We start from the raw sequence: 19,729 nt of genomic DNA on the forward strand, positions 1-19,729 counted from the left end.
TGGAATTTGACAAAGCTTTCCTGTGAATTTATGGAATGGATCACTCGTAAATGCCATTCTGCGAGAATTTATAGTCAATTCCATCGTACAAGTATGATGACGCGTACGACAAGATGTACTAGTATCAGTAAGATGTGATTAAGTTTCATAAACAATCAAACAACAGGATCAACCAAGTGTACGCAATCGCCAAGACTTATCACTACGATGTGACTAAGAATCAAAGGAAAAGGTGGATCAACTGATGAGCAGTTGAGTTGTTAGAAACCATATACGAAAGAGATTAGATTGACGGGCACTATCAAGAACAGCCCACCATACTACACTGTAGTATACTGCATAGTTATAACTTGGGTCACTCGTAAATGCCGTCAGTAATAAATTCCATCGTGAGGACGCGTACAAGGCTATGTATTATTATCACTAGGATGTGACAAACAATAAAAAAACAGAATGGACCAAATGATCTACAGTTGAGTACAAAATATTGTGAAGATTTATCAACAGGATGTAACAAAGAATCAAAGATAACGATGGACCAAATACTCTGAAGTTGAGTTTTAGAAACCTTATACGAAAGAGATTAGATTAAAGGGCACTATCCAAGAAGATCAACAATAGTATATCGTAGTACACTACATAATCATGACTTGAGTCAAGCGTAAATGCCGTCATGTGAGAATCTGTAATCAATTCCATCGTGCAAGTACGAAGACGCGTTCTATACGAAGTATTGATATCTGCGGGTTGCAAGAAACAATCGAAAAACAGGATGGACCAACCGTTCTGCAGTTGAGTAACGCAATGGTGAAGATTTGACACCCGGATGTGAGAAACAATCAAAGATAAAGATTGACCAACTGCTCTGCACGCAATCGTGAAGATTTGGCACTCGGATGTGACAAAGAATCAGAGATAAGGATAGACCAACTGCTCTGAAGGTGAGTTTTTAGAAACCATATACGAAAGAGATTAGATTAACGGGTACTGTCGAAGACGATCCAGCACACTATACCGTAGTATACACTACATAATTAAGACTTGGGTCAAGCGTACATGCCGTCGTGTGAGAATTTGTCAATTCCATCGTGCAGGTTTGATGACGACGATATTGATATTAGCAAGATGTAGGCGGATCCACCAGACGTAACTTGGCTAGCCATGATTTAACAAATCTGGCTGGCGATGTCGCTGATGTTGTGGCTACAGCCAAAGCAATGCAATGGACCATTTCACTAGGTAGATAGCACACCTCGTGCACGACATGTGTTTCAAAAATTTCTTCACTGCTGAATTCTGTATACCCCGATTATCCAGCTATGCCAGGCCTCCATGATGTCACTTTAGTGTTGACTTTGTCATTTCAAGTGCAGCCTCAAGAGTTTGTACAGGTACTGCATGATGGACATGCTCATAGGTTGACTGTGTCCAACATTGGACTCAGAGGCGTAACTAGGCATGAGGCAACCGAGGCAGTTGCCTCGGTAAAAAAAAAGGGTGTGGCGTTGCAAAAATTTTGCTGCATGTAGGTTAGGAGCAGAAGATATGACATTCTGCACTAACAAAATCTGCTATCGTGTTCTTTTCAAATTTGAAACCGCGTGCGTAAACTCTCTGATACTCAACTTTAGCGCACGTTCTTGGCACGTGAAGCACTTGCAAGACACGTGGCTCGAGAAACCTACAGCTGACTGCCAAGTAAGATGGAGCCACCATCTAAGAGAAAGAAAAAGAAGCAACTATCTCTTTTGCAATGTCTTGGGTAAGAAAGTTGTTCTGCAGAAGTATGGGGTCCCCTTTGGGGTACGTGACTTGTTCTTCTCATCAGGACATCTTCCGGTGATTTAAGCGATCTGCCTGAAACTGTACATTCTGCGTCCCCGTTTGAGACTGTAGTGAATTCTGCAGAAGGTATAGTACCAATGCTAAATGTGATCCTAGTAGACGCGAATTACTGAGCGATATCGAACAATGTGTTATCGTCATAGATGCTAAGAATATGTAATAAGGTTCATATAATGTTATACATATTCTACTGAAACAGGTGGTAATACCGTAGCGCTTGTAAACACTTTCTTTGTAGATACTGCTCATGACAAAGAAGTGTCAGTGAATGATCCGATCTACTACGTAGGCAGAGTCGTTTCCGACGTTGACAAGATATGCCTGCTGCAAAATAAATGGTGTCCACCCACCGGTTGTAAATTTCAGAGCACGGGCGGCCGTCGTTACAATCCAGAGTGGGAGAGTCAATACAGATGGCTGAGATATTCTCCTAGTACTGACGCCTGCTTTTGTTGCTACTGTGTGCTGTTTGGTGATGAGTCACTGTCTGCTACTGCTTTCAAGACAACTGGCTTTTGTGACTGGAAGAACGCAGTTGGAGTAAAGCGTGGTGTACTGCTTTGTCATGAGAAAAGTGAAATTCACAAGAATGCTTGCATAAAAGCATTATCTTTCAAGAATGTGGTCGAAGGAAAGAAAAATGATATTTGTACCAGCAGATCTAAAGAATATGAAGAGAGAGTCAAACGTAATCGAGCAATTATTCTAGCTGTAATAGATGTCGTTATTGCTCTCGGTCAGCGAAATGTTCCCTTTCGGGGTCACAGTTGGGACAAAGTTCTGAGAAAAGAATCCAGTAACTTTGAATACTTCCTCCATTGGCAGTCTCAGTTCAATCCTACTCTGAAAAGTCATGTAGAGCACGGAAAGAAGAACGCCTGTTACAAGAGCCCGAAAATACAAAATGAGCTGATAGAGTTAGCCGGTGTTGAGGTGAGAGACAAAATACTGGAAGATGCTCATGCCGCTAAATGGTTTTCGTTGATGGCGGATGAGTGCACAGATACAGCTAACGTAGAGCAGATGTCAGTCTGTATCAGGTTTGTTGACGACTCTGTACCCGGTCAGGTTCAAGTGAGAGAAGAGTTCTTAGGATTCGTCAAATTGGATTGTGCAGATGCTCTGTCTATTTTCAATGCTATTGTCAATTTTATGAAAGAGTGCAATTTGGATATTCGTTATCTTCGTGGCCAGGGCTACGACGGTGCTGCAGTTATGTCAGGAAAAGTTTCCGGTGTCTCTGCTCGAATTCTTCAGTTACAACCAAAGGCTATATACCAGCATTGTCGGTCACATAGACTGAATTTGGTTATTGCATCTTCTTGTAGGCAAGTCCCTTTAATTCAGGACTTGTTTAACTCGTTAGGAACACTGACGTGGTTTCTAGGAGGCAGTCCAAAAAGAAAAGTTATCCTTTGTAGGCATTTGATAGCAGGAGACATAGCTGAATTGATTACAGCAGAAGACAAGGAAGAAGAAGAACCAGAAGAAGAACTAGAAGAAAACTTAGAACAGGAGGAAACTTCGAAACTAAGTGATACGCTTATTCGTAAATCGTCATCAAGGCAAGTCCCAGTACTGTGTGAGACAAGGTGGTCGGCTCGATTGGCAACACTGTCCAGTGTCTTGGCCAAATACAAAGCCATATACCTTGCACTGCAAGATATTGTTGCAGAGAGCTCTGGCACTGATTCGAGGGCGAAAGCTTCATCTTACCTCAGACTTTTACAGTCCTCTAGTTTTATTGTTTGCTTGGTCGTTAGTCAGTACATTCTGAGCTTTTGTGATCCTCTGACGAAGTCTTTGCAATCTCCAAACTGTGACGTTCTGAAGGCTTATCAAACAGCCAAGCTGCTTCGCACAACGATTTCTGCGCAACGACGTGAAGACAAGTTTAAAGAATTATGGGAAAGAGTTCAAACAGTTGCAGGCGAGGTGGATGCCCAAATTGATAAACCTAGAACCGCAATAAGAAGCACCTACAGAAGCAATGCTGGCATGCAGACTGCGGAACAGGACAGCGCTGTGGCATACTTCAGAAGAAACGTGTACTACCCTTTCATTGATCACGCTGTGACAGAGCTCAACAATCGCTTCCCTGATACATCTGAATCAATGCTCATTGGGTATAGACTTCTTCCTAGCAGTGTTAGCAGTATAACAAGATCTGAGGTGAATTCAATTAAGCTCTTCTATGGTCCAGACTTACCAAATGGAGCTACATTCGAGCCTGAAGTAGAAGTTTGGAAAACCAAATGTTTTCAACTTCCTGAGAAAGACAGGAGAGTAACATTAACGGATGCCGCAAAGATGGCAGACAGTCAATATTTCCCCAATATTCATGAGATTTTCAAACTTATTCTAACATCTCCTGTTGGTTCCGTGCCGTGCGAAAGATCGTTTTCGGCTCTCCGGAGATTGAAGGAGTGGTCGAGATCAACAATGACGCAAGAAAGACTGTGTGGCTTAGCTCTTTTATATATTCATAGAGACGTGGCTGTAAGCAGAGAGAATGTCTTACAAAGATTTGATTGTACAGGACACCGCCGATTGGGGCAATTGTCGTTATAGAGGCTCCATGTTCACTTTGATTAATTAATTAAAGTATATATGTAGTAGACTACTAGTAGTTTGAGGCTAAATATATTGCCTTATTGATATAAAACTTGCCTCGGTAAAATTTTAATGCTAGTTACGCCCCTGAGCAACACTCTCACGTACACATGTTCGATAGCTTACGTTCAGCTGCATCTTCGAGTTTGAAACTACAGATCTCCAGCCTTCTTGTCACAAAAGAGCCCCACCTCACCCTGGAGTAAATTAATGTTCAGCGACAAGTGGGAGGATCCGACTGTGGCCTGCTTTCGATAGCGATGGCTACTGCATTGGTTTCTGGACAACGCCCTGGACAACTGGTGCTTGACCAGAAAGTGGATTTCAGCCAGCGCTACGTTAGAGCATACTTCTGGTTTATTCTATAGCTGATTAAATAACTAATTTATATCGTACTTGATCTACTCCAACACAATCAACAACCTCTACTTTGCCAGAGTCTGAGTCCAGATCGGACTACAAGGCGTACCAAAGTTTGTGCACATGCTTATGAACAGAGCTGACGTACCCGGATGTGGCTCACCCATCCGGGTTCTGCTAGGTCTGGTTGAGAAGCTCCACAAAGACATGGCCTTGACAACTCTTCGATCTCAAGCAGAAATGGCACTACCTGATATTGGTCAGTCGCCTCATCAACCTCTAGACTTTCAGTTCCCCAAACGACAGTTTGGAAAAAGAAATTGTTAGCCGATCGTTTCAATCGTCTTGGTTCAAGCTCCACAGTTGGCTACACTACGATGAGGCCAGAGATGTAGCGTTTTGTCACACCTGCATCAAAGCATGCAAGGAGAAAAAGCTAGCCGCAGCTGCAGGGATTGCCGATCAGTCGTTCATACGGAAGAGATTCTGATACTGGAAGAATGCCACTGAGAAACTAAAAAGTCACGAAGCATCGAACGTTCATCGCGAAGCCGTCGAGAGAACCATCAGTCTTCCAAAGACTACAGAGGATGTTGGGGAACTATTGTCAAGACTTCAAAAGCAAGACAAATGTGAACGACGACAATGCTTCCTCAAAATTGTTTCATGTGTAAGGTTCTTGGCTCGTCAAGGGCTACCTTTACGAGGAGATGGGGCCGAAATAGACTCCAATTTCAGGCAACTACTTCTACAAACACAGGACAATCAAACCTCTTGACATGGCCTTGACAACTCTTCGATCTCAAGCAGAAATGGCACTACCTGATATTGGTCAGTCGCCTCATCAACCTCTAGACTTTCAGTTCCCCAAACGACAGTTTGGAAAAAGAAATTGTTAGCCGATCGTTTCAATCGTCTTGGTTCAAGCTCCACAGTTGGCTACACTACGATGAGGCCAGAGATGTAGCGTTTTGTCACACCTGCATCAAAGCATGCAAGGAGAAAAAGCTAGCCGCAGCTGCAGGGATTGCCGATCAGTCGTTCATACGGAAGAGATTCTGATACTGGAAGAATGCCACTAAGAAACTAAAAAGTCACGAAGCATCGAACGTTCATCGCGAAGCCGTCGAGAGAACCATCAGTCTTCCAAAGACTACAGAGGATGTTGGGGAACTATTGTCAAGACTTCAAAAGCAAGACAAATGTGAACGACGACAATGCTTCCTCAAAATTGTTTCATGTGTAAGGTTCTTGGCTCGTCAAGGGCTACCTTTACGAGGAGATGGGGCCGAAATAGACTCCAATTTCAGGCAACTACTTCTACAAACACAGGACAATCAAACCTCTTGAAAATGGATCACTGGAGGAAAATCTGACAAGTACGTTTCTGCTGACATACAAAATGAACTGTTGAAGGTCATGGCCTTACGCATATCGCGTGATATTGCGTCAGTTATGAAGCAGACTTCTTTCTTCACCATCATGGTAGACGAGTCGACAGACTTTGCAAACAAAGAGCAGGTTGTCATATGTTTACGGTGAGTGGATGATCATCTGGATGCCCACGAAGAATTTATCGGTTTATATGAGGTAGACAACATTTCTGCAGCCACTCTAGTTCATATCATCAGAGATACGCTATTGAGAATGAACCTGTCTCTAGCAAGAGCTCGTGGGCAATGCTACGACGGAGCAGCGAATATGAGCGGCGCAAAGTCAGGAGCAGCCAAGCGGTTATCTGACGAAGAACCAAGAGCGGTTTTCACACACTGCTACGGACACGCACTTAACTTGGCATGCAGCGATGCACTAAAATGATGCAAGATAATGCAAGATGCTCTGAACACTACGTATGGAATAACTAGGCTAGTCAAATTTTCGCCCAAACGACAGGCAATTTTCGTACAGGAGAAAGCTACCACATCACCTACTACACCAGGAATTCGCCTTCTATGTCCAACTAGGTGGACTGTAAGAGCCGATGTTCTTAAGAGTGTGTTAGATAACTATTCCGCACTCATTTCAACCCGAGAACAGTCGTCAGAAGAAACTCGTGACCCCGAGCTGAAGGGTAGATTAGGTGGAGTTGCACATCAAATGACTAAGTTTTCTTTCATATTTGGTGTAGCCCTTGGAGAACTTACTCTACGTCACAGCGACAACTTGAGCAGGACCCTGCAGCGTAATTCTGCTCGAGACTGCTGTGATTTGGCCGTTTTGAATTGCGCACTGTGCTTCTTGTAGTGATTGTTCAAGTCAGGTTCTAGTTTTATTTCGTTTTCTTTGGCGTTGAATTCCATAACGTATTGACAAAGATTTGATATGAGCCTTTCCGGTGTCCCACCATTCGAGGAGCGATAAAAACCGTGGTTTCTGATATTGCCGAAAAAGGCGGTGACTTTCCGTCGGTAACAAGCCTCACACAAAGACTTTTGTTAAGTTTCCAATATCCCCGTCCTCTAGTACATGTTGACGAAGCTAGAAGTTTGAGAAGTACACACGAGTGGTCACTGAACGCTGTGGGAAGAACAGAAATCTCATGTACTTTGTTTTCCAACACACGAGGTTAGGAACATATCTAGTCGGCAGGCTACTGGTGGATTTGATCGACTCCATGTGTAACCCGGAACATCTGGATGGCATTGTCGGTATATATCAGTCAAGTTGAGGGTTGAGAGAAGCGTGTGAAGTGCAGCAGTGTCGCTGCTCCTGGGTCCTAGTTGTGCTTGGGACAGTTTGTCCATACTGGGGTTAAGGACGCAATTGAAATCACCACAGACAACCAGTCTTGGTGCATTCTGCAGCTGTGAAGTCACGATTGATAGAAATCTTTGCGATCAGCTGAGGACGTTGGTGCGTAAAGGTTGACGAGGTCGAACGTGAGGGAAGGGTAGATCACTTTCATAGATAAATAACGTCCGTTGGAGTATTGTAGGACCTTCTTGCATTGTAGTTGGGGCATATTTTTCAGAATGATAGATACTCCTTTGGAATGATTTGTACCATAAGCATGAAAAATGGGATGTTTAGGAAACTGTAATTGCCAATTTGAATTTTCAGCTGTTGCATATGTTTCTTGTAAACTCAAAATATCGATATTCTTTCTGATCATCCAGTCTGCAATTTGTTGTCGTTTCATCCTGTTAGTCATTCCTTGAGCAATGAGAGTAGCAATATGTGGAGTTATTACAGCTAGAGAGGGAAAGAGAAAAAAAAACACAAAACATTTCCAGTCGAGTCTAGACTGGAGCTGGCAACGTCCCACATGCGTCCTGGTTTTCCACATGCGGGTGTTCCGTAGTTGTAATAGTAGCTGAGTTCTCGTGCTTTCTTCTTCTTCTTCTTCTTTCCTTGTTTTAGCTGTGTATTCGTGTCAGGTGTTGGTGAGTGTTTCTTTTTCATTCATTCCTCTTTTACGTGTTCTTTTATCGTTTGCATCACTCTGAGAGCCATCTTTCATGTCAATTTCACTTGCCGTTCCTTGATTTGATTCTGCTTCACACCAGCTTGTCTTATTTGTCTCCCATTCACTGAGTTGGATGTCATCCTTGTCATCTGATAAGGTACCCTCATAACCACAAGGTAGTGGTGGTGTAGTCTCTTTCACAGATGTGTCAGACTGTTCTGGTCTGTTCTGTTCTGTAGCTCTTGTGCTAGCCGTACTATAGTTTTTACAGTTTCTATACACATGATCCGTACCATTGCAATAATAACAGCGTCGGAAGGATGACGGTTTTGGACAGTCTTTCACGTGGTGATAGACTTCGTCACATCGATAACACCGTGTTGGTTCACCTGCATATCTGACATAAAACCTGATTAGGTAATGGCCAACTTGCAATGAGATAGGAAAGATTCCCTTGGGGTTAACAACAGTGAATACTCGAACTCCTGTTTCAATCATGAGGGCGAAAGAGTAGCATCTACGGTGTAAACATGACACATGGCCATGTTTTGACAATACAATTTTATTGTTGCATCTGGCATCTCGTATGGCATCTTACATGTCACCAGTGCAGGTGGTGGTCCTGCAGGGTGTGCATTTTGTGGTCGTGAACCTGACAGCTCTACACATTCATAATGTCGTTCCTTGATGTCAAGGCCAGCTCTCAAAACAGTATCTTTTGCGGTTTGATTCCCAAACGAGATTTGCAAAACGCCATGACGGAGAGTCTGAGCAAGCATTTGATGTTTTCTTCCTCTGTTTGGAATGCCATTATCACGTCACGAGTTGAGATATCCTCCTCAGTTTGCAGACGGACCGTTAGAGGTCGTGCTAGATACCCTTCCATCTTGAGAAAAACAAGCTCGAAAACACCAGATTAGTCCAAGCTGTACTCAAAACGTCCAAGTATCAAAGTTGGTGTCTAAATACGTTGTGAAAGGGTGGTAGCCTTTGTAGCAAACCCAGAGAGCGAAAAGAAAGCGAAAATTGCGGAGCGTTACCACGTGGTAAACGCACGGCCTCGCAATACATACATGCCTACATACATATATACATACACACATACATAAATACAAGCCAGTCTATTACCAGATTACTTCTAGGCTACAAGGTGCCCAACAACCAAAAAGTTTAGCAGCGAAGAGTAGAAGCTACTCCCTCCTCCCACCACTTGTCACTAATTGTGCTGATATTAAGAAACAACTTTCTATCCAATATTGACAAACATTTCCCAGCAAATAGGAGTAGCAGCGTATGGACCTCATACTTTGGAACGGACACACACATGGAAGGACGTACAGGGAGACAGGTTCCGCCCAAGCCTAGATTTAGTTCGCTCTCTTCGCTCGCTCCAACAATTACTTGACATGCCCAGAGACGACCATTGCTCTTTTGATAGATTTACAAATAGCAAACTGACTAGACAGAGCATCTAGACGAGTACCTGTGTTCTGGTCTCCTCGTCAGTACTAATCAGGTGGGGTCGGGGATTGAATTTAGTTTCCAAGCCTTCTGCTGGAGTACAGCTTTGCCTTCCTACAGCACACTTCCCACTTTTTGACAGAACGTAGAAACAAAATCACCTCACGTTCTATGCGAAATGTAACGGCATAGGTTCGGACATGTGCACGTACGCAGGTGTAGCTAGGTCACTACTGTACTGCAACGACCTTAGTCTTACCTGGTGGACAGTGTCTCTCATCGAGAAAGAGGACCACTCGCTCGTAGACCACGACTTTGTGACATCGCAGTATTGTTCGGCGAGATAGTATATATACTATCCGGGTAGGATACTCTACACGGACAAAATGTCACCCGGATAGTCTACCCTAAGATATGGTGTGGGGTAGCATGTTATATTATGGCGTCGGATCTCTAGCAAGACTAGAAGGCTGCGTAGACGCTCTTGCCTACCAAAGAGTTCTCGAAGGCCACATGCTTCCTGACGCTCAACGCTTAATAGGAGAGGAATTTGTTTTCCAGCACGACAATGCGCCGATCCATACCGCTCGATCTACCCCCGGCAATGGTAGCGTGACGACGTCACCGTACTTGACTGGCCTCCGCATCTCCAGATGCCAATCCAATCGAAAACTTGTGGCATACATTGAGAGTCTCAACAAAACGGAAGGTATCTCCAGAACGAAGACGAACTCTGGCGTTCCGTCTGGGAGGGCTGGCAGACGATTCCAGCAGCGCATGTGAACACATTAGTCGAAAGTGCTGCGAGTCGCGCAATTTCAATTAGATCAGATAGAGGTGGACAAACCAAATACTAACGAACAGTTAAAATGTTGTGTCACGTCTAGACGCGCGCGCGACAATAGCGAAAATGTGGCGAGAAGTCACGTGATAATTTCGTCTAGCAGCGGATACGGTTTCAGAGTTTGGTTTACGTGTTTTGAATTTTTTTAGCAATGATAAACATTAGCTTTGCACTGCTAGTAGGCGCTGCTTAAAGTTCGTAAGATTCTGTACTTTTATCACTAGCTGGATGATAAACGCGTTTGTACTGGGTTATGATGCAGTGTCCTTATCTAGAATTATGACGCGGACTGTATCTAGCTAAAGTTGGAAGAGCTGTGAGGAAAGCACTGAAGAATGATACACAACTCTGAACAAAATATATATTATATATATATATATATATATATATATATACATGCATGTATGTATGTATGTATGTATGTATGTATGTATGTATTTAGGATGAAAGTTGGAAGGCAAGGACAACCATGAAGAGATGGACAGAAAGTAAGCGTGGGACAAAGTTGTTAGTGTAAATCGCATTTCAGTAAACAGATGTGGACAGAAAGACTTACGTGGAGTTTAGGCAAGCTCTATCAAAATACTACATAAAACTGTTTTGCGTTGCCAACGATTGGGTAGGCACAGGTGGCAACAAAGACATTGACCTTTTTCATAAACAAAAGATATATTTGTACCAAATTAATAGAAGAAACATCACTCTCAGACGCCGAGATGTTAGTATTAGACGAAAGACCGACATGCCTCCCGACAGAGAAGAAATCCAAACAAGCCCATGCAAGCTTGTGCACGAATTCGATGATAAAAGTTCACGCAAGAAATTGGAGAGAGCGCGACGCCAACGAACGTGACCAAAACAAGGCCAAAGGTGACGACACGATCACACATTCACAATGAAATCAAACTGAAACCCTCCAGAAACAAACAACGACGGCATAGAGGATTATATGACGAAAACGAGACAAGCCATAATCGATAAAAAAAAGGAGACAAAAAATCCGTGTCAACAGCATGCATGGGTTTGTGACTAACTAGTAAGAAATGCTAGCTTGCAGTAGCTACGACCGTGTTTCATTGTCCGATCAATCAAACACATAGCTGAGAATTACTAAGCAATCTACTTAGAACGAGCTCCAAGACATATAGTAGGTGTTATTCACAACAACGTATAACCCAGTAGTGGTATCATATTATCTGAGTAATAACGTACGTCTAATGACTGCCGGCGCAACCATAGTGCAATATGATAACGCGATTGTTACGATATATTAGCAGAATGTGATAACGAATCAAAGAAACAGATGGACCAAATGCTCTGCAGTTGAGTTTTTACAAAGCATATACGAAAGAGATTAGATTAATTAATAACGGGCACTATTGAAGACAGTCCACCGTACTATACTGAGGTATAATACACATAATTATGGCATGGATCACTCAATGCCATTCTGTGAGAATTTGTAGTATATTTGTATGCATTGTTTAGGATGTGACAAACAATATTAAAAAAGGATGGACAAACAATATTAAAAAAGGATGGACAAACAGCTCTGCAGTTGAGTAAGCGATGGTCATGAATTGTCAGCAGGATGTGACAAAGAATCAATGATAAAGATGGACCAACTGCGCTAACGATGAGTTTTCGAAACCATATACGAAAGAGGTAAGTAACGGGCACTATCCAAGACGGTCCACCATACTACACTGTAATATACTACATAATTATGACTTGGGTCACGTGTAAATGCCGTGATGTGATAATTTGAAATCAATTCCATCGTGAGGACGCATACAAGGCCATGTATTATTATCGCCAGGATGTGACAAACAATAAAAAACAGGATGAACCAAATGATCTACAGTTCAGTATTAAAATATTGTGAAGAATTATCAACAGGATGTGAGAAAGAATCAAAGATAAAGATGGACCAAATACTCTGAAGTTAAGTTTTAGAAACCACATACGAAAGAGATTAGATTAAAGGGCATTATCCAAGAAGATCAACCATACTATATCGCAGTACACTACATAATCATGACTTGGGTCAAGCGTAAATGCCGTCATGTGAGAATTTGTAATCAATTCCATCGTGCAAGTACGACGACGCGTTCTACACGAAGTATTGATATCTGCGGGTTATGAGAAACAATCGAAAAACAAGATGGACCAACTGCTCTGCAGTTGAATAACGCAATCGTGAAGATATACGAAAGAGATTAGATTAAAGGGCACTATCCAAGACGATCAACCTTAGTATATCGTAGTACACTACATAATCATGACTTGGGTCAAGCGTAAATATCGTCATGTGAGAATTTGTAATCAATTCCATCGTGCAAGTACGACGACGCGTTCTACACGAAAAAATTGATATCTGCAGGTTGCAAGAAACAATTGAAAAACAGGATGGACCAACTGCTCTGCAGTTGAGTAACGCAATCGTGAAGATTTGACAACAGGATGTCAGAAAGAATCAAAGGTAAAGATGGACCAACTGCTCTGAAGGTGAGTTTTTAGAAACCATATGCGAAAGAGATTAGATTAACGGGTACTATCGAAGACGATCCAGCATACTATACCGTAGTATACACTACATAATTATGACTTGGGTCAAGCGTAAATGCCGTCGTGTGAGAATTTTTCAATTCCATCGTGCAGGTATGATGACGCGTTCGACACGACATTGATATTAGCAAGATGTAGGCGGTCCACAGACGTAACTTGGCTAGCCATGATTTTAACAAATCTGGCTTCCTGAGAGGAAGCCTGAAGAAGCTGACACCTCTGGCGATGTCGCTGCTGTTGTGGCTACAGCCAAAAGCAATGCGGTGGACCATTTCACGTCGAATAAGCCAGGTCTCGCTCGCGTACGACACGTGTTTGAAAAGTTCTTCACTGCTGATGTTCTGTATACCCCGATGGTTAGAGACTGCAACACGACAATGCACCATCTCACCAATCACTGTCGCTGAGCCTGCAGCCGGTACGTTGAAACGCATGCGGGTACATGGGCCAATACACTGTGCAAGTATGATAAAGCGTTCGACAAGACATATTGGTATTAGGAGGATGGGAGAAAAAAGCATAGAACAAGATTGACAGTACGCGATCGTCACGATTAATTACCAAGATGTGACAAAGATTCAAAGAAACAGATGGACCAACCGATCTGCAGTTGAGCTTTCAGAAACCATATACGAAAGAGATTAGATTAACGGGTACTATCGAAACCGTACTATACACTGTAGTATACTACATAAGTAATTATTATGGAATGGATCACTCGCAAATGCCATTCTGCGAGAATTTATAGTCAATTCCATCGTACAAGTATGATGACGCGTACGACAAGATGTACTAGTATCAGTAAGATGTGATTAAGTTTCATAAACAATCAAACAACAGGATCAACCAAGCAAGTGTACGCAATCGCCAAGATCTATCACTACGATGTGACTAAGAATCAAAGAAAAAGGTGGATCAACTGATGAGCAGTTAAGTTTTTAGAAACAATATACGAAAGAGATTAGATTAACGGGCACTATCCAGGACGGTCCACCATACTACACTGTAGTATACTACATAGTCATAACTTGGGTCACGCGTAAATGCCGTCATGTGAGAATTTGTAATCAATTCCATCGTGAGAACGCGTACAAGGCCATGTATTATTATCACCAGGATGTGACAAACAATAAAAAATCAAGATGGACCAAATGCTCTGCAGTTGAGTATTGAAATATTGTGAAGATTTATCACCCGGATGTAACAAAGAATCAAAGATAAAGATGCACCAACTACTCTGAAGTTAAGTTTTAGAAACCTTATACAAAAGAGATTAGATTAAAGGGCACTATCCAAGACGATCAACCATAGTATATCGTAGTACATTACATAATCATGACTTGGGTCAAGTGTAAATGACGTCCTGTGAGAATTTGTAATCAATTCCATCGTGCAAGTACGATGACGCGTTCTACACGAAAAGATTGATATCTGCCGGTTGTGAGAAACAATTGAAAAACAGGATGGACCAACTGCTCTGCAGTTGAGTAACGCAATCGTGAAGATTTGACAACAGGATGTGACAAAGAATCAAAGATAAAGATGGACCAACTGCTCTGAAGATGAGTTTTTACAAACCATATACGAAAGACATTAGATCCAAGGGCACTATCCAAGACGATCAACCATAGTATATCGTAGTACACTACATAATCATGACTTGGGTCAAGCGTAAATGCCGTCATGTGAGCATTTGTAATCAATTCCATCGTGCAAGTACGACGACGCTTTCTACACGAATAAATTGATATCTGCGGGTTGTGAGAAACAATCGAAAAACAGGACGAACCAACTGCTCTGCAGCTGAGTAACGCAATCGTGAAGATTTGACAACCGGATGTAACAAAGAATGAAAGAAAAAGATGGACCAACTGCTCTGAAGATGAGTTCTTACAAACCATATACGAAAGAGATTAGATTAAAGGGCACTATCCAAGACGATCAACCATAGTATATCGTAGTACACTACATAATCATGACTTGGGTCAAGCGTAAATATCGTCATGTGAGAATTTGTAATCAATTCCATCGTGCAAGTACGACGACGCGTTCTACATGAAGTATTGGTATCTGCAGGTTGCGAGAAAAAATCGAAAAACAGGATGGACCAACTGCTCTGCAGTTGAGTAACGCAATCGTGAAGATTTGACAACAGGATGTCAGAAAGAATCAAAGGTAAAGATGGACCAACTGCTCTGAAGGTGAGTTTTTAGAAACCATATACGAAAGAGATTAGATTAACGGGTACTATCGAAGACGATCCAGCATACTATACCGTAGTATACACTACATAATTATGACTTGGGTCAAGCGTAAATGCCGTCGTGTGAGAATTTTTCAATTCCATCGTGCAGGTATGATGACGCGTTCGACACGATATTGATATTAGCAAGATGTAGGCGGTCCACCAGACGTAACTTGGCTAGCCATGATTTTAACAAATCTGGCTTCCTGAGAGGAAGCCTGAAGAAGCTGACACCTCTGGCGATGTCGCTGCTGTTGTGGCTACAGCCAAAAGCAATGCAGTGGACCATTTCACGTCGAATGAGCCAGGTCTCGCTCGTGCACGACCCGTGTTTGAAAAATTTCTTCACTGCTGATGTTCTGTATACCCCGACGGTTAGAGACTGCAACACGACAATGCACCATCTCACCGATCATTGTCGGTAAGCCTGCAGCCGGTACGTTGGAACGCATACGAGTGCATGGGCCACTAAATTTACCAACTGCCATACTTCCAGATTCTGGTTGACTCGACCGTTGCGTTCGAGGGATTCAGAACAATCGGAGCTAGGCATCGTGGGTACAGGGGCGTAGCGTGGCATGGGCTAGACAGGGCTATAGCCCCCCCAAAGTTTGTAGGCGTGTCCATCAATTTTTGTGTGCTTGATCTTCCAATGCGCATACGTATGCTTTGGAACCCGTCTCTGACACTGTGGGAGCCCAAATCAGACGTCGGGCTGCCAAGGCTTCACGTGTGAGTCACGTGCCCATCTAATGGCGACTCTGAAAAGTTGTGCAGGAGGGAAAGGAAGTTCCAAGAAGCAGGCGTCTATTTCAGGTAATATATTGACAATAGCTTGTCAGTCATGTATCATTGACTGTGACAAACAAACCCGCTATGCGCCAGTGACCTTTTGCAGACAGGTATGCTGCCAGATTTTGACAACAAATGTGAGGTACAGTTAGACGTTCTAGTTATTATAGGTTACGTACACTACTCACATCTTCAGCTAATTCAGAAGGTAGAGATGACTGCCTCGATTACCCAGACCCCAGTGGACTTTCAGTTGTTGAGCAACCTTTTCCAAAGAAACGCAGTCACGCACGTGGCGCTTTCTTAGCAGTTTGAGGTTGTTTGTCAACTACAAGCTCATTGATCATGGCTGTTTACGTACTGTATTCTAGATCTCTATACGCGTGGCAGTTCACGCTGTTTTTCATACGATAGGATTCTTCTCCCGCGGTCAAGTTTCTGACAACTCGCAAAAGTCTGAAGAAGTTCAAGGAACAGTCGAGTTAGATTCAGAAGTCAGCCTCACTGATGGTCAAGGCACCGAACAAGTGACACCTAGCGAGGTTTCTACCGCTGCTGGGCCTTCCAGTGGATTGGTTCTAGAAGCCGCTAACGTTCTAGTAGGCCCTCATCAACCTCGATCCAAAGATTTGTTTGGTGGAAGTTTTCCGAGGAGGCAAATTTTGCGTCAGCGAAGAAGTTTTCAGGAGACTTGGTATTCCCAGTTCCCTTGGCTGGAGTATAGTGAGAAGGTGGATTCTGCATTTTGTTTTGCGTGTCGCCTAGCTGAGCAGAGCGGAAAGCATGGCCACTACGATGCATGCTTTACTGAAAGAGGCTTTCGAAACTGGAAAACGGCACTAGATGACTACAGAAAGCACGAGTCTTCGCATGTGCACTGCTTGGCGGCAGCTGTGTGGAATCAGGCAAGACATGTTGCCGAATCGGGCACGTCTGTAGCCCAGTCTGTCAGTACTGCGCACCAATTAAGAATAACCTTGAACAGACGAAATCTCGGGAAAGTGTTTGAAACTATCCTTTATCTTGGGCGACAGTCTATTGCTTTGCGTGGACATGACGAAACGGAAGATTGCACGAACAGAGGGAATTTTCTCGAACTGTTACATCTGCGGGCATCAGATAATCCTGAGCTTGAGCAACACCTGCAAGGAACGTTTACGTACACCTCTCCACAGATTCAAAATGAAATTCTAGCTCTTTGCGGTCACAAGATTCAGCAGTCGATAGTCCACGAACTCCGAACGTCCGGTATGTATGGACTGATTTGTGACGAAACCACAGACGTATCGAGACAAGAGCAGATGTCCATTTGTGTTAGGTACGTAAGTGAATCAATGACAGTAAAGGAACGCTTCTTGGGCTTTTGGCCAGCCGAAAGTACCGATGGAAAGTCACTGTTCAATCTTCTAAATCAAGCTTTGAATGAGTTAGGAATTCCTGTAGGTCAAATGAGAGCTCAGTGCTATGACGGTGCGTCCAATATGCGAGGGAGATACAAAGGTGTCTGTACTCGTTTTCAGGAAGTGGAAAAGAGAGCTCTATACATCCACTGCCATGCTCACGTGCTGAACCTTACTCTAGCGAATGCTTGTTCCGCGGTCCAGGATATTAGAAACGTTCTTGGAGTGGTAAACAGCCTCTACAAACTGCTGGAAGGATCGGCAAAGAGACATTCGCGGTTTCAGGCTATCCAGGAGAAGCTAGGAGGCAGTTCTGTCACTCTCAAGAGACTTTGTGAAACTAGATGGTCTTCACGCTATGAAGCTGTACATGCTATCAAGTCCAGTTTTGATGCGATCATTCACACTCTTGAAGCAATTTCAACTGAAGATGCCGAATTAGGACCAGAAGCATCCTGTCTTCTGAAGTCTGTTCAGACTTTCCACTTCTTCTTCTATATTTCAGTGTTGGAAGAGGTACTTGGGAAAACTGCTGTTCTTTCACGCTACTTACAAGGTCGGCGTGTCGAGCTGTCTGGAGTCAAGTCGAAAGTTTCTAGCACAATCAAAGCCGTGGGTGCACTTCGTGAAGACTTTCAAGACGTCTGGAAAAATACTGAAGACATTGCGTCAAAACTAAGCTTGGAACTTCCACAACTTCCGCGCAAACGTAAAGTAGCACAGCGACTGGCCATGGATGGTGGTGGTACACCATATTACCCTCAGTCTTGTCAAGAGCAATATAAACTGGTTTACAATGAGGTCGTAGATATCGTGCGAATGGAAATGAAAGAGAGATTTCGTGAGAATGAATATGAAGTTCTGGCTGCAGTCGAAAAACTTCTAGTAGACTCACTGACAGAGAGCCGACCAGACCGGTCGAGTCTTCAGACAGTGTGCACATTTTATGGCAACGACTTCAATTCTGGCCGACTTGAGCATGAACTTGAAATTTTTTATGGTAATATTCAAGCGTACCAAGGCGAACCGGACTGGACTGTAGAGAGTGAAGAGGGAACTGACTTGCCCGAACTTGTAAAAGTCCGGACGTTCTTCAACAAAGGCACTAACAGGGACTGCTACCCAGAAACTTGTAAGCTTCTTAAGACACTTCTTGTCATTCCTGCATCTTCATCGGAATGTGAACGATCATTTTCCACTCTCCGTCGTTTGAAAACGTGGCTCAGAACGTCGATGGGACAAGAACGTCTGACTAGTCTAGCACTCCTGACAGTCGAGCGCGAAGAATGTCGAAAATTGGAGAGTAGAGTGGAAGACCTTGTTGCAGAGTTTGGGTCTAGTGGACGAAGGCGTTTACTGTTAAATTAGTTTATCGCACCTCCGTGACGTCTAGAACAGCTGTTGCATTTAAACTATGCTACGCTATCTAGAGTACCCTGGAACCGTTGGTTAATTGCAAACTATTTAGCTGCCAGTAGAACGTACTCTGCTCACACAAGAATGATCAATTCTCCAAGCTCCCACGTATGCACCACTCAGTCTTCAAGTACGCATGTGACAGCTTTTTGCCCATATGTAGGTACGTACTACGAAGGCAAGAAGTGTGTGGTTGGCTGATTTGACTGATGAAGTGGGCGTGTCCCGTTGCGTCGCAAAGTCTAGCCCCCCCAATCCTAGAGGTCACGCTACGCCCCTGCGTCAAGCAAAAGCGTCATGTTCCCTCAGGTTACCAAAAAGTCAGATGAGTTTTTAAGGTTTGTTACACCCCTGTCCCGGCAATGGCGGACATTCATCTTTCAAAATACTGGAACTATACAATGCCCTCTATATACTTGGTGGATCCACCTAGCGAGGGACACGATCGAAACCCACAACTAGACCATGAACAACAAAGCCCGACTGCCTATACTCTGTAATACGTGTATCAACTGTCTTATAGTCAATTTAACCAATAGCCGAATTCAAACTCCAGCTTCTTACGCCACTACCAACAAAAAGAAAGAGAGCACAGCGAACCAAGGGCGCCGCCATTTTATTTACAAAGACCTCCCGTATATAAACTGAACTCCCGTATGCCATAGGCATAATTAGAGATAATAGAATAGTACAAAAGCAAGTCCGATTTTGTACCGTAATTATTACATTATTAAAGTACTTATTCATAATTAATTATTAAAGTACTTATTCGTAATTAA

General features: G+C 43.2%; 3 protein-coding genes across 3 annotated transcripts; 2 read left to right on the forward strand and 1 right to left on the reverse strand.

Annotated features, from left to right (window-relative positions):
- Positions 1 to 1,703: 1,703 nt before the first annotated feature.
- Positions 1,704 to 5,039, forward strand: LOC134194558 (zinc finger MYM-type protein 1-like). Its single transcript, XM_062663502.1, has 3 exons — positions 1,704 to 1,762; positions 1,829 to 1,911; positions 2,045 to 5,039. Exons 1-3 carry the CDS (start codon positions 1,704 to 1,706, stop codon positions 4,414 to 4,416), a joined length of 2,514 nt encoding a protein of 837 aa, XP_062519486.1. The 3' UTR covers positions 4,417 to 5,039.
- Positions 5,040 to 6,903: 1,864 nt separating this feature from the next.
- Positions 6,904 to 9,008, reverse strand: LOC134195026 (protein lin-28 homolog B-like). Its single transcript, XM_062664023.1, has one exon. It carries the CDS (start codon positions 8,720 to 8,722, stop codon positions 8,192 to 8,194), a length of 531 nt encoding a protein of 176 aa, XP_062520007.1. The 5' UTR covers positions 8,723 to 9,008; the 3' UTR covers positions 6,904 to 8,191.
- Positions 9,009 to 15,951: 6,943 nt separating this feature from the next.
- LOC134194559 (zinc finger MYM-type protein 1-like) lies at positions 15,952 to 18,902 on the forward strand. Its single transcript, XM_062663503.1, has 2 exons — positions 15,952 to 16,158; positions 16,549 to 18,902. The coding sequence occupies exons 1-2, from the start codon at positions 16,095 to 16,097 to the stop codon at positions 18,900 to 18,902; spliced, it is 2,418 nt and encodes an 805-aa protein (XP_062519487.1). The 5' UTR covers positions 15,952 to 16,094.
- The last annotated feature ends 827 nt before the right edge of the window (positions 18,903 to 19,729 follow it).

The sequence above is a fragment of the Corticium candelabrum genome, chromosome 19 (assembly GCF_963422355.1).
Source record: "Corticium candelabrum chromosome 19, ooCorCand1.1, whole genome shotgun sequence".
Classification (NCBI taxonomy): Eukaryota; Metazoa; Porifera; class Homoscleromorpha; order Homosclerophorida; family Plakinidae; genus Corticium; species Corticium candelabrum.

Bases quoted from the DNA above. Each gene is read 5' to 3' on its own strand.
- LOC134194559 (XM_062663503.1), top strand. From the start codon at position 16,095: ATGGCGACTCTGAAAAGTTGTGCAGGAGGGAAAGGAAGTTCCAAGAAG. The intron at 16,159-16,548 runs GTAATATATTGA...TTCATACGATAG, and splicing joins GAAGCAGGCGTCTATTTCAG to GATTCTTCTCCCGCGGTCAA.
- LOC134194558 (XM_062663502.1), top strand. From the start codon at position 1,704: ATGGAGCCACCATCTAAGAGAAAGAAAAAGAAGCAACTATCTCTTTTG. The intron at 1,763-1,828 runs GTAAGAAAGTTG...TCTTCTCATCAG, and splicing joins TCTCTTTTGCAATGTCTTGG to GACATCTTCCGGTGATTTAA. The intron at 1,912-2,044 runs GTATAGTACCAA...CTACTGAAACAG, and splicing joins TGTAGTGAATTCTGCAGAAG to GTGGTAATACCGTAGCGCTT.
- LOC134195026 (XM_062664023.1), bottom strand. From the start codon at position 8,722: ATGATTGAAACAGGAGTTCGAGTATTCACTGTTGTTAACCCCAAGGGA.